General features: G+C 40.7%; 2 protein-coding genes across 2 annotated transcripts in view; both read left to right on the forward strand.

Moving 5' to 3' along the window:
• LOC310757986 (serine protease inhibitor Kazal-type 5-like) overlaps positions 1 to 942 on the forward strand; it is a 28,105-nt gene extending 27,163 nt beyond the window's left edge. Inside the window, exon 17 of the mRNA XM_083603895.1 lies at positions 643 to 942. The gene's annotated coding sequence lies outside the window, so the exon portion shown is untranslated. The remainder of the gene's footprint in view (positions 1 to 642) is intronic.
• Positions 943 to 9,366: 8,424 nt separating this feature from the next.
• On the forward strand, positions 9,367 to 14,372 carry LOC310758020 (trypsin inhibitor ClTI-1-like). The gene is made up of 5 exons (XM_083603968.1): positions 9,367 to 9,483; positions 10,783 to 10,808; positions 12,283 to 12,416; positions 13,104 to 13,152; positions 13,448 to 14,372. Exons 1-5 carry the CDS (start codon positions 9,429 to 9,431, stop codon positions 13,451 to 13,453), a joined length of 270 nt encoding a protein of 89 aa, XP_083460094.1. The 5' UTR covers positions 9,367 to 9,428; the 3' UTR covers positions 13,454 to 14,372.
• Positions 14,373 to 14,807: the final 435 nt, after the last annotated feature.

Below are 14,807 nucleotides of genomic sequence, written 5' to 3' on the forward strand. Positions count from 1 at the left end.
GTGTAAAGTTCAAAGATCATTGGCATGTTTCAACCGGCAATATTCAGCCTCTTGAAATTGTGAAACCTCTGCAAGCCAGTCTGCTCCACAAAGCAAGCAACAGATAGCATAGATTTCATATCAAAGTGATTTTCCCAGTGCTTTTTTTCTGGGGGTACACAGGGGTACCCCTAAACATTTTGTGAATCTTTGTACTTTTGTCCATTTACTGTATTTCTTTTTCCCGATTTGAACTATAAAATGGTGATTTTCTTGAGTCAAAATGAGAGTACCCCTAAACATTTTTTTTAAGCACTGGATTTACCTAAGTACATACCTAGTATAGTTTGTTATCCTAATACAGTGGTACCTTGGGTTAAGTATTTAATTCATTCTGGAGGTCCGTACTTAACCTGAAACTGTTCTTAACCTGAAGCACCACTTTAGCTAATGGGGCCTCCCGCTGCTGCTGCGCCGCCGGAGCACGATTTCTGTTCTCATCCTGAAGCACTATTTCTGGGTTAGCGGAGTCTGTAACCTGAAGCGTATGTAACCTGAAGTGTATGTAACCCGAGGTACCACTGTAGTAAACTTCATAAAGTTTTATTTAGAGAGATTTTGTCCTCTCAGAACCTCAGACTAAATTCATTCTGTTTTCCCCAGAGCAAGTGATGGAAGAATTGGCATTCAGAATCAAGGAAACTGCTGCATTCCCAAGTGTTGCAAAGCCTGCCTTCATACTATATTCAAGGAGCTATCCCATAGCTATAGTACATGGGCAACAACTCTGCACTACTCTGCATGGGGACAGGGTAACAGACCTTGATGACCCAGTCATCAGACGGACTCTTCTATTTGCTTCCTTATTGAGTTTCATTCTTCCAACTTCCATGGACGCTACAGAACATTTTCTCACCTCCACCAATCTCACTGAGTTTCTTCAATAAAAAAAACCTAAGAAGATCTCTGCCAATCATTCCCTTTGGCCATGTTTAAGAATATATTGAATGTTAAGAACATTTTTTTGTCCTATATTTTCTCAGTAAGAACAACGGGTAAGTTAGTTGATTGACAGTAGATTGACTTCTTAACCTTGATTTGATTCAAATTTTAGTGTGCTTAAACCCAGTGAGGGTTTTACTTAACAAATAAAGAGATGTCCAGATCGCTTAATAGCATCATTTAGCACACTAAAACCTTGAGTGGCCATATCTAATTATCAGGCATGATACCACTTACAGATGCAGTATACTTTGTGACTTGAGTAAGTCATGCCCTTCTCCATTTTTGTTTTCTTTACCCATAGCAAAAATCCAGACTTACCCACCCCACAAGGTTGTTGTGAGGTCTAAGTGGGTACATTTATTCATATATGACTTCTGCCAAGTCTTAAGTGTTAGTTGCAAAACACTTAACATTTGCAGGCATCTGACTTTGTATGGTATGCTCATGCCATTTTCTGTGGCCTCCTCAACCAAGCTCCAGGTGGGCATAGGATGGCTCCCTAAGTTGGCAATGTGGTTGCAAACCCTAATATAAACAGTACAATTCCACTTAACACTCTATTTTGTTTATCAGAATCAGCATCAGTAAACAATGGGCAAGCTCATAGGGTTGAAAAGAAGGCAGGGGAGAGAGAGAGGAAGAGGTGGATGCCTCATTGATGGTGCAGTCCTATACACACTTATCTAGGAGTAAGTCCCACAGACATCAATGAGACTAACTTCTGAGGAGATGTGCAGAATTGCAGTGTAAGTGTTGCAGTGTAAGTGGTGTTGTGTTGCTCTTTTGAGGACATCACAACATTCCAAAATTATGCTGACACCAGCATTGGTTAGGCGTACAACGATGCTGTATTAAGCTATTGAGTATGTGTGTGGTTGAGTGGGGAACTGAGGGTAATTTACCTATGTCTTTTTCTGGGCATTTTGGCTAGAGCCTGCTGTATTGTAATCACCTTTTATAGCAATATTGCTATAAAATATTTCTCTAGTCCATTTACCTTTCATGTCAACCACATCATTGTAAATCACTCTGTTAACTGTCACAGCTATGTATTTTTTCCCCAGCTGAGATGTTGAGCTGGTAGTTGGAACAAGTCTTTGGTATTCAAATTTGGCTTCTGGGTAGGTCTGGTAAAATGGCGTGTAACACTTTTTGTCAAGTCATTTATGCGCATGTAGCCATTGACACTATGGCAGCCTTTGCCAGCCTGGTGCCCTCAAGATCCTGGCTGCATCTGACAGGACTTGTACAGTAGTCCAAAACATCTGCAAAGGCTGCTCTACAGTCATTAGACTAACATACAGCTTATGGTTTATTCTTCAATATTATTCTCCATTCCCCTCTAGCTCTGTAATCTCAATATTATATGTAGATATTTTCTTCCAAAATATGTGTATGTAAAATAATATTTGTTTTTTGATGTTTATAGAGCTAGATTTTTTAAAATAATAATAATAATAATATTTACCACTGTAATATAAAAACACTGATCTGGTATATTTTAGGTAGAAAAACGAGTCCTTGCTTGGTCCTTAAAAGACCCAAGGCACAAGCCCATGAAACAAACATGTGTAAAATGTGCATAAACTCATTTCTACATGTAGATGCAAATTTCAGCTGACTCTCAGAGGGAGAGCTCCTTTAAAAGTAACTCCTTCAAAAAAAAGAAAGAAAGAAAGAAAGAAAAAATAGAGCAGGATAGCCAAAACCCAGGTCTGAGGCCCCTACTCTCTAACAATGGCAGGTTGATCACTATTAACAGCTTTAGTGCATTTTTGGATCTAGATTCCAAAAAACATAGGAGGCAGGAAATAATCCCCCCTCCCCCGTTTTGCTCCCTTTAGCTTTTCTTTTTTTATCCTTTTGGTCCCTGCTCCAGCTTTGTCAACCACAGTAGTAGAAACCTCCAAGGAGGTGGAGAAGGGGTGTTAGAGAGGAGGGAAGATACATCACTCATGCCATCGGATAAGCAAAATTGACTGGCAAGCAGGAGTTACTGCAGTACAGAATATTGGGCAGTTGTATCTCTTCTTGCCTCCACAGTCTAAGACTCCATTTAAAGACTTGTATGGAACATTGCATCTAACACACTACTGGTATTTTCAAGACTGTACAGTTCAGTTTCTGAGCTGGATATGTTGGGAAATTGTGGTGAAAGCCGTGAGATTTAGGCATGCTGTTGTTTAATTTATGGCGGTGCCTCAAAGCAAATATTCCCTTAGTTCATACTGAATCGGGGTGTGTGTGTGATATGAAGTTATATTGGCAGAACATTGTGATTTAATTTTCTTTTAACTGTGATGGGGACTGTAAATAATCCCTCTTGTGACAGCCTTCTTTGTATATTTTGGCAGAGATCTTGTGCATCTATATTTCTCAGCTGAATTTTATAAATGTGATGAACGTGGCTGCTGGTCTCCAGCTAAGGCACTGGCAGTCAAAGTAGTGCTCTAAGTAGTTTTCTTATCTTATTGGTGTATGTGTTCAAATACTGTTAAGTGTTCTTGTTCAGATGCTTATTGAAGTTGTGTATTGTGTCATTAACTGTTCAATTGCTTTAAGTGCATGGATACCAAGTATCCATGAAGACATAGTATGCTGCCTTAAAATTATATATGAAGAGTCAGGATATAAATGTAGGAAATAAACCCCAAACCTAAAAATAGATAAAACTGTTGCTGAGTGGAAAGAAGATATGAAAAGTATCATAATGGAGGAACACTATTACAAATCATTTATTTTAGAAGACTCTGCACAGCTCAGGTTTGTTACTGACATACACTAAGATAAATTAAGGGGGGAAGGAAGTCATGTTTTCCCTCTTGATTAACATACTCATTAATGTAACCAGAAGATCTATATTTAGACTCTATATTTGCCTAGGTCTAGGGAATGAGGAGAAATATGGTTTTGTTTGCATTTTAATGAGAAACAACCCAATTCCCATTCTCGAACTAAAAGACAGCTATCCTTTGAAATTCTCACTTCTCCAAACTTTGTGACACAGCTCTCCAACCAAAAAAATGGGCATGAACATGCATATATTCATGAAAAATGTACATGAAAATAAATATCTTCATAAACAGAATGAAGTGCTTGCAAAGATACGTATATTAGTCAAACTTTAAAATAAAGTAGGTGCAAATCTCACAAAAGTGTTGGCAAATCTTCATAAGGATTAATAAATATATAAATTAGTAAATTGCTACAGAAATGTAGAAAGTTGTATGTAAAAAGGAACTGAAATGGAGAGATTCTTCCATTCCCGTTTAGGTCACCACCGGAGAGGCTTCAGTTCTGTGGAATCTATAATTGTTATTTATTACTGGGATCCTCATATCCACTAACTGGAGTCAGGTGCAAAAGGCATACACTTAAAGTGGAAGAATCCTGCACCCAGCAGTTTGTTTTGAGCCCCAGAAATGAACACAGCCCTTTCTGGTTCCTCCCCACACTCTCAGCTTCCTTCACTTCAGCAGTATAGTCTAGGCTGTGAGGGAAGTCATTTTGTTGCAATTGTTAAAACAACTGGAAGTCAGAAATCCTTCCTGTTGCACTTGGATATCAACTAGAACAGGCATCCCCAAACTCGGCTCTCCAGATGTTTTGGGACAACAACTCCCATCATCCCTAGCTAACAGGACCAGTGGTCAGGGAGGATGGGAATTGTAGTCCCAAAACATCTGGAGGGCCGAGTTTGGGGATACCTGAACTAGCATATCAGTAGATCCCAAGCTCTCCACATTCCTAGTCCAGATTGGCTGTTGTTGGCATCCAACTGTCTCAAGAGACAATGGAGTGTGCCTCTGGGGCTGAAGTCAAACCACTGTGTTAGCAGCAGCAACATGACCCATGCAGTCCTGTTATAGAAGTCCTGGACTGCATAGACGACAAGACCCTCGGGCTCACTGATGTGGTCCAAAGGAAAGCAGATAAATATGTTTGGCACCATCTTGGCTGCAGGAGTTGCTGGTTGAGGCATACAAGGCACCATCCAACCATTTTAGGGACTCCACTCCGGATTTGTGTAGGGCATAGTCCTTAGCCCTTTCTTCTCCCAAAGATATCCTGCAAAGGAGCAGAGGTTTAAGATCAAAGTTTTCCTTCTCCTAGGTGGACAACCTTCCCAGGTGGACAAGCACCATCTGCCCCTCATTTACCTTTACAGTACATGCAGAGACCTCCTTCTTGGCGGTTGGATCCATCTGCTCAATCCGCTGGAGCCTGTCTTCGCATGCAGGGGAAGCTCCTACCTCACCAAGTGTTTGAGACCCATTGGCTACCCACACCTGGTTTAGCAAGCCAGTCAAAGCTGTTTCCCAGGGTGTGGCCACTGTTGCATGTTGACAGCTTCTAGGAGCCGCAGGTGAGAGCTAGTTCTCCAAACGTGTCCCCCCACGAGGTAGTACCCCTCCCCTACACCCCAAGGTTAGGTAACAAACTCATAGATCAGAGATGGAAAGGTGGTAAATTGGGATCTACTGGTTTATCTCCACAGTGGTGGTCATAAAAACAACAGCTGTGCAATTGCTGCTTCCTAGCTCTGGTTACCAGATCATTTGTTTAAGAAAAAGAAAGAACACGAGGAGCGGGGTCTGAAAGAAGGAAAACCCATCTGTATGTCTACGGTCTCCCAAGCACCTCATCTCCCAAATTTCAGTTATCCCCAGGTCTCTGGAGCCCACTAGATACTGTTTGACTCCAGCTCCCATCAACCTCAGTTAGCATGGGCCGTGGTTTGAGATGATGTGAGTTGTAACACAGCAACATGGGATGTTATTGGCAATGAAGATTACTTCTAAGTGGAGTGTGTTAGATCAGGAATGGGGAACCCATGGACCTCTAAATGTTGTTGTATTCCTTTTCCCATCAATCTCAGCCATCATGGCCAATGGTAGGAGCTTATGGGATTTGTATCTGGAGGACACCAGGTTGAGGAAGACTGATATAATATGTGTTTATCTGGTTCAGCAGTCTAATTTCCTATTTCATGATCATCAAAGTAAAAGAGCTATGTGTTCCAGTGTTTTGCTCAGGATAACTCCAAATGACCTTTGAAACCAATTCAGAAGATTTATTATAATCTAACCTACAAGCAATCCATTTTCTTTCCTAGTTGAAAGTTCAGAATTTATGACAATAAGAAGTAATGTGGCAGATGCTCAAGACATACCCTTGGCAAATATCTAAACCAAATAATTGTTTTACCTTCAAACCACACCATCTGATCTCAGTTCCTCCAGGAGAACCACTTGAAGGAGATCATTGTTATATCTCTTATACCACAACCGTGTTGACCTGAGAACATCAAATAAAGCACTGCTTTTTTTTTTAGCTAAGACTGAACAAATCTGGAGGAAGATGATAACTGATGTCACCAAAGCTTAGAGACTGCCCAGACCAAATGAATCCTTTAGTTCTTTAACTGACAGATGACAGATGTCTGCTTCTGTGCTTGCTTGCTATGCCATAGCCATTCATGGTTTGAATTCATGGCCATAAGGAGGAGCGAGGGAAGATGACAGATCCTTTCTGGAGGACAGGATAGCTAATTGTTTAGTTTAGAGTGGCCAGATCTTCATCTGGATAGACAAACTTGTTTCCTTCAGAATGTGAACTCACCAATGAGCTTCTCTATGATCTGTTATATTTATTTATTTCGTAAAATGTATATATTGCTTGATTGTAGAAAAACCTCAGGGCAGTTTACAAAAAAGGGAAACAATAAAATGATCACATTTTTTTTTTTACAAATGTAGTATAAAACATTCAGAAGATTAAAACTGGAGTAAAGTAAACTAAAACAAATTAAAATTCCTACAAACTTTCTAAACATCTGAGCTTGTCTAACCAGGCACTTCTAGCCACTGAGGCCACCTGAGCGTCCCATGACAGAGCTGGATGCAGAAGCAACACCCAAACTCCAGGCCTGCTCCTTCATGGGGAGTGTTCCAATGGACATGACAACTACCGTATTTTTCGCTCCATAAGACACACTTTTATTTTTCCTTAAAAGTAAGGGAAAATGTCTGTGTGTCTTATGGAGCGAATGCGTGGTTCCTGGAGCCGAATTACCCAGGAACAAAAAGCAGATCATGCTTTTTTTTTTTTTAAAGAGGCAAGTGGGTGTTGAAACAAAGCTGCTGATCGTTTGCTGATCGGGGAGAGAGATAAGGGACGCTAGAGATAAAGGAGGCTGCCTGGGAGGGGGGAGATAAAGACAGAAAACTTGCAAAGGGAAACAGGAAGACTAAAGCAATAAGGAGAGAAATTAGAAGAAAAGGAGGAGCAAAAAGCTGCTCCAGCTAAGGAAAAGACACTAAGGCGAACAAGAGGGAAGGGAGTGTTGAAAGGAAACAGCTGATTGGTGGGATCAGAAGAGAGATAAGGGACGCTAGCGGAGGCTGCCTGGGAGGGGGGAGGTAAAAGCCCATGGATCCTCAGGATTTTTGCATTGGGTCACCCCAAATTCACCATCAGTTCACATGTCTGCGGCCACAGCATGAACCACAAAAATCATATATCCACTGTTTTGTTCAGAATATTTTTTTCTTGTTTTCCTCCGCTAAAAACTAGCTGTGTCTTATGGAGCGAAAAATTCGGTACTTGCCCACAGTGCCTCTGTCTTGACAAGATTCAAGCTCAGCTTGATTTTATCCATCCATTTCATCACAGTATCCAGAAAATTGCCCAGATTCAGATCTTATGGAGAAGTAGAGCTGAGTGTCATCGGCATACTGGCGGCACCTGGCCCTGAAAATCCTAATGCCCTCTCCCAGTGGATTGATATTAAATAGCACTGGAAATAAGATCCATTCCAGCACCCCATAACAAGGGGTTCAAAAACACTATCAGTGCTACTCTCTGGGACTAAGTCTTGAAGACAAAATTGGAGCCGCTGTAATACAGTGCCCCCAATCCAGGAGGATACCATGATCGATGGTATCAATATAATTGGTATCACATTGAAATAAATGATGCTGCTGCATTGGGCAATCCACACCTAATAACACAGTGCCTATTTCTGATTTGCACTGGAGCTCCACTGAAGTTATTTAATTTAACTTAAAAATAAATGCAGTAAACAAGCAGGAGCAAACTTTTTGCACTGCAACATCCCCCTTAGTACGCAGCATGGTCAGTTTGCAGATGCAGCACATATGTACCAATACATGAAGGGTGGGTGGTGTGCAAAGATGGTCACTTCACCCAGCAAGCAGCCAAGTCCAGTGACAGGGGGATTCGGCAGAGGGGCATCAGAGAAGGGCTTCTTTGTAGGACTCCAAGAGCTGCCTGCAGACTGCAATCTTCAAATTAATGAATTCTGAATTTTTAAAAAAGCATACAAGCATCCTCTTTTTAATTAATGTTTCAGAGGTAAAGGTAAAAGGACCCCTGACCATTAGGTCCAGTCATGGCCGACTCTGGGGTTGTGGTGCTCATTTCCCTTTACTGGATGAGGGAGCCAGCGTACAGCTTCCGGGTCATGTAGCCAGCAAACCAGAGCAGCGTACGGAAACGCCATTTACCTTCCCACCGGAGCAGTACCTATTTATCTACTTGACTTTGACGTGCTTTCGAACTGCTAGGTGAGCAGGAGCAGGGACCGAGCAACGGGAGCTCACCCCGTCGCAGGGATTCGAACTGCCGACCTTCTGATCGGCAAGTCCTAGGTTCTGTGGTTTAACCCACAGCGCCACCCGCGTCCCTCATTTCAGAGGTAGAGATGGATAAATATGTCCGTTTTGGTTCCCCTCAGCTTCTTCTTTTCCCCACTCTTAAAATCAGTTGTCCACATTGCCACATACGTTTCAAAGAAAGTTTGCATGAAAAATCACCAGCATTTTAGTGCGAATCTGTCCTAAAATGCATACTTTTGTATGCCGTTGCCCAAGCTATAATGCATTTTCATGACTATGTGATTTTAGATGTGCACTTTACCCTAACATGGATTTTTATATGCATTACTTGGCTGCAGAACTGCCCTGAAAAATCCTGAGAAGGGTGACTTTCAAAAGATGCCTGTTTTTCGGCTCAAATCTTGCTTTACAAAGTGTGGTTTAGGTGTGCTTGCCTTTACATGCAAACTGAATGGAACATGTCCCTCAACCCTAGTTGGAGGTTTCACTTGATGAATTGCTATTGCCCCCAAAACCTACAGATACCGGAAGCTGCAGTTTGATTAACAAAACCATTGGAGCAGCTCAAATGTTTTTTCTGTTTTCATGCCTTTTCATTCTTACTGACAGAGAATTTCAACCTGTGGGTTACTGTCAACCTCAACAAATATTCCCATTTGTTTGCAACAACAAAAGACTGGGAGGGTTGCTTTAGATTAGAATCTGCATTCTGGATCTGCACACACGCATATAAATACCCAGTTGCCTTACTGGAACTATCTCTTTTACTGGGACTGGGTGTACAGTTGAATAACTGCCTCCACAATGAAGACAGTAGGTGTATTTGTGGTGCTCTCGCTGGCTCTTTCTTTCCTCTCAGGTAAGCACCTTTTGGTAGTTCAGAAGTTGCATTTCAGGCCCACACAATGGGTGCAAAAACATCTCTTGTTCATCAACTGAAAAGAGGGAGAGAAATCAATGGGATTGCACATTGTTATGCAATAGTCAATGGGATTGCAAGCCAGAAATCACTGGATTGTGTCTACTGGCTCCCTAAAATCTTCTCAAAAGCCTGTGGTTGAGCCTTGGCAATGTAAATCATGTTAGGAGTGGGGATTATGAAATGGGATGAATACTCCATCTCCCATCAAGAGTTTATAAAATTTGGATGTGCCAATTTCTTTTCACCCGTAGAGAGAAAACTAACTGTGAGGGACAATGATTTTGAGAGAATGGGATTCTTTCCACCTACCTTTCTCTGTTTCCTTTTTTTTTTGGGGGGGGGTAATAATTTTATTAGTTTTAAATTACAATCCAATAATAGCCTCATTATAACAATATAATTCGGTATTTGAACTTTCTCTGCCATTACTAATGGTCATCTCCAGAGACGCCTTTTTGATTAAAAAAAGGATGGGAAAATGTTGCAGAAAACTCTGTGCAATGTAAACTTTAGCCCACAAATGTGAGTTTTCCTTCTTTCCTGCTTCATCCTATTTAGTGCTAACATCCCCCTGTCCTATTATGTGCCATCTGATGCCTCTTTTGTGTTAGCTAATGGCACCAGAAGCCAATAAAGACATTCTGATTTGGAAGCACTATTTGTCTGTTACTTTGCATCCTTTCCTTTACAACATGAAAACACACTACTGGGCCAGAGAAGAGTGTGATCTGCCTAGGACAATGGTAATACAAAAAACAAACAAAACCAAAGTTACCGGTACTTTTGCCATTCCCTTTTGCCTTAGGCTGTGATCTCGAATAGAATTAAAGTCCACAGAAGACAGTATAGTATACTGTGCTTAGGATCTTAATACAAAATACTCTGGCAGAAGTGCAGGCATATTCATTCATTCATTCAAAAGCATTAATAACTCACTTAATATTTTAAAAAACTCCAAGCAATTATACAAGCTGCTACAATTCTGCAAAAGTGTAAAACAGATGTGGCAGCACACGGTGCAGAAATCATTTTTCAGGAAACTTCAGCTACCTTTACAGTGAAATCTTTTCCATATCTACTCAGAAGGAAGTTTGACTGAACTCAGTGGGGCTTATTCTCCTTCATTTACAAGATTACAGACTTGGTAATTAACAACTTGAACTCAGTTTCCTTCAATGACTGCTTTGCTCTTAACTGTGTACTTTTTCTGTGTTCATGTGTGATTTTTTATCTTAGGTGTTGACAGTGACAGTGGAAGTGAGGTGCGTTCCTTTTCCTTTTCCCTTTTATTGTGCTTTACATGTTTTGTGGCAGTTGTATGAATGCCTTGCTCTGTAAACAAATGCTTTCCAGACCAGGGTTCTTTACAAGTTTTATTAACAAGCCCCCCCCCCTCCCAGTGCTCCTCCAGTCAGTAGTAGTGGGGTGGGGCACAGCAGGAGTTACCCCAGACGCAAAATTTGTTAGGGGCGCATCACTTCAACACTTGGTGCTGCCTCAGTACAGCTACGGGCTTCTGTTGTAAACAGCTTCTCCATGCGAGCCAGGAAGTGACCTCTCCAGACAATGACTCTTCTTTTCTTATTATATATCTATAATTTTCTCTAAAAACCTAGACATGCTTGGATGAATTTATTATAGCTAAAATGGGGGAAGAGGTAGGAGGATGAGGGAATATCTCACAGATATTAGCACAGAACAAAGAGCTGCACACACTTTGAAAAAATAATCGTTCATGTTTCTGACACTCATGCTTAGTACAGAGGTTCATTTCACTGTGATATCTTTGTAGAAATTGTGAGTAGACCAAAAACTACCTAATTCACACTTCTCGCAGCTGTAAGTGAACCAAAAACACAGATAGCATTAGAAATTCACACTTTCCCTAATTTTGCAATGCAGTTCTGCAACCCAAACTGTGTACAAGAATGCATTTTTTTAAAAAAATTGTGCATTAAAATGTATATAGGAGTGGAAACAACATGAAGGTGCATTATATTAAGGAAAGCTGCTTGCAAAAACTGAAGGAAAAAATGGTCTATTGTGAAAAATTGGCATGAAAATGAAAAAAAATATTGTGAGGATAAACCCGTAAATTGATGCAGAAATGTGGATTACTTAATTTAAGTTTGGGGGAAAATGAGACAGGAACTGAAATGAGCAAATATGTATATGCCTAGTCCTCCTAATTCACAGATGCATAAAATGAGGCAGCTCTCTTTTGTGGTGGCCTCTGTCCTGGACCACCAAGTAGAACCACCGAAAACCAGCCTGCAACAAAGGCACATCAAACTGTTCCATTGAATCATACGCATCTTGCCATGGAAGAGCTAGGCAATATTGCTGAACATCATAGTTATGTATAAATGGAAAGGATCAGATACAACCCTTGTTTTTCCCAGAGGCTCCAGATTTAACAGGGGTCAGCAAACCTTTTCAGCAGGGGGCCAGTCCACTGTCCCTCAGACCTTGTGGGGGGCTGGACTGTATGGGGGGGGGGAATGAACGAATTCCTATGCCTCACAAATAACCCAGAGATGCATTTTAAATAAAAGGACACATTCTACTCATGTAAAAACATGCTGATTCCCGGACCGTCCGCGGGCCGGATTGAGAAAGCGATTGGGCTGCATCCGGTCCCCAGGCCTTAGTTTGCCTACCCGTGCTCCAGAAGATGAAAGAATGAAGCTGCTAGGATAAAAAAAAAGATCAGCTGATGAAATATTTCTTTTACAGGTCAATTGTGAAAGATATCTAAGGGTTCCAAGACCTGGTGGTGTAACACTAGCTTGCCCAAGCATCTTTCTCCAAATCTGTGGCACAGATGGCAGAACTTATACCAGTGAATGCAAGATTTGCCAACACAACCTGTAAGTGTAATAGATATATAGAATGCTCATCTTTGGGTAACAAAGAATATGGAGGAGGAATAATAAAATGCAATAAAATTGCCTCCTCCTCTCTTTTTATCCCCTTCTGGACTGCATGGTGGCAGTATGTATACTGGAAGACTTAAGAGGGTTCAGCAGGGTAAAAATGATAGGGTATAGCAGGAGACAACATTGTGAAATCCTAGAGGAAACATTGGAAGCAGATTCATGGGTAAACTGAGAAACAACATGATAATGTCTTAGGATCAGAAAATAAATATGGGAAAGGTTCTATTGCGGCCTTAGTTGCCCCAGGCTAGGCAAAAGATTGATTAGGATCTACTGATGGATCTCTGAGTGACTTGCAATACATCGATAAGGATTTGGAGTCCCAATTGTTTAGCAATAGAACAACACAAATGCTCCCCCTGTTCTTAGACTTCTCGAAGACGAGGAAAGCTTGGGGAGGGGAATACTAGGAGTGGATTTCTGTGAAACAGGACTACTTCCCCCACGTACACTGTTTTACACTTGGTTCTCATAGGTGAAGGATGTATTTAAAAAAGAAAGTACAACACTACCTCACCCCACCACAGCATTCATATGTAAAGTCTTTTTCTACCAGCAGAATGTAAAAAATATGTTTACTTGTTGAGTTCCACATTCCTTCTCTCTTGTTTTTTTCAGAGAAGCTGACGACAATGTTGGCAGGATGCATTATGGAGCTTGCAAGAGGGTAAGCAAAAATGTTTAAAAGATTATGGGTAAAAAATTTAAAAATTAAAAATAGCTGCTTTATCATGATGGTAGAATTACCATTTTGTGAATTCAAAGAGAAGACTTCTTTGATTTGTACAGAGCAAAGTTTCAGCAAGTGTAATTAACACACCCCATACTTTCTTCCTTGCATCTTTTGTTATATAAAAAACCCAGTGCAATCCATCTAGATAGCTCTGGTAGAAAAACCTTTCTCTTCTACCAGTGAAATGAAGAAAGTGGCTAATGATGAGCTTTTCTTTCTTTCTTTGCAGAAATAATGAGGAGACTCTTACCTTCCAGCATTTCAGAGAATGTTAAGTGCTGATTGATTATCCAGGAATCATATAATCATATAACAATGAATGGAACTTCCTAGTCTAATCTCCCTGCTACATCTCAGGACCATTCACCCACTAGACCCTCATAGATCAACTATGCAAGCAGCAATAATGAAAGAAGACTACAATCCAAGGATTCATGTGTCATCTTTCATCTGCATATGGGGGCTTTTCAGACTCTCAACCAACGACAGTCTCCCCAGCTCCCCAAAAAGATGATTGAAGGTCATTATAATCTCATTAGGGTATAAAAATCTACTTCCAGAAAAGACCATCAGGAATGTCATGTACACACATAAAAATGCTGTGCGTACACATGCTGACCTCTTTGGATCCTAGTCAAAGATACTTGTTCAAAATATTGGTTTCCAAATGCTAACTTGTGTACTTTCTGATCATCCAACATTACAATTTGAGTCGTATTTAATAGTGTCTTTCCAATGACAGAAGGCTCTTTAACCCAGTAGAGGCTTCCATCAGCAAAACAGGAAATGAATGCCAATTTTTTCAACCTCCCACCTCACCCTGCAACTCCCATCACACACACACTCACACACAAGTATCTGCTCCAGGAGGTTAGGAGAGGTAGCAAAAAGGCTGCAAGGTGGAGTCTGAATCTTAAAATATCTCCTCCCCTCCCATTCCACAATGTTGGATCGAAGAGTCTTCCATCAGCAGACGAACAACATTGGATACGCACCTTTACATTTTGTTTTGTGTGAACAATGATCTCATATTCAGATTTTGCTCCAAGATTTTGCTACTGATCTGCTGTCATTTACAGATAACCCACAATATTACCTTAATGATTTTTGACAGTTCTTTACTTTCCCCTATGTTTGCTCATTCCATAATAAAATTTCTTGAAGCAAATTCAATGGCTGTTTTTCATGAATCTGGTTGTATTTCAGAAGTTATTACCCCAGATGGGTCATAACTTCTTTTGATTAATTAGCAATTGATTATATTGAGCTTCATGAAGAAAGGTGATTTGTAACCCCATCAAATCCACAACATGAATTAATAATAATAATAATAATAATAAATTTTATTTATATCCCGCCCTCCCCAGCCGAAGCCGGGCTCAGGGCGGCTAACAACAATCAAATAATCAAACAATCAAATAAACCAACATTCTAAAAATATTTCATTATAAAAATTAATTAAAATCAAGTTGATGGCAACCATTAAGCAAAACTCTGTGCAGGTTGCCAGAGGAGAGAGTCAGGCTGCGCCCTGACCAAAGGCCTGGTGGAACAACTCTGTCTTGCAGGCCCTGCGGAAAGATGTCAGG

The sequence above is a fragment of the Podarcis filfolensis genome, assembly GCF_964270895.1.
Source record: "Podarcis filfolensis genome assembly, chromosome: 2".
Lineage (NCBI taxonomy): Eukaryota > Metazoa > Chordata > Lepidosauria > Squamata > Lacertidae > Podarcis > Podarcis filfolensis.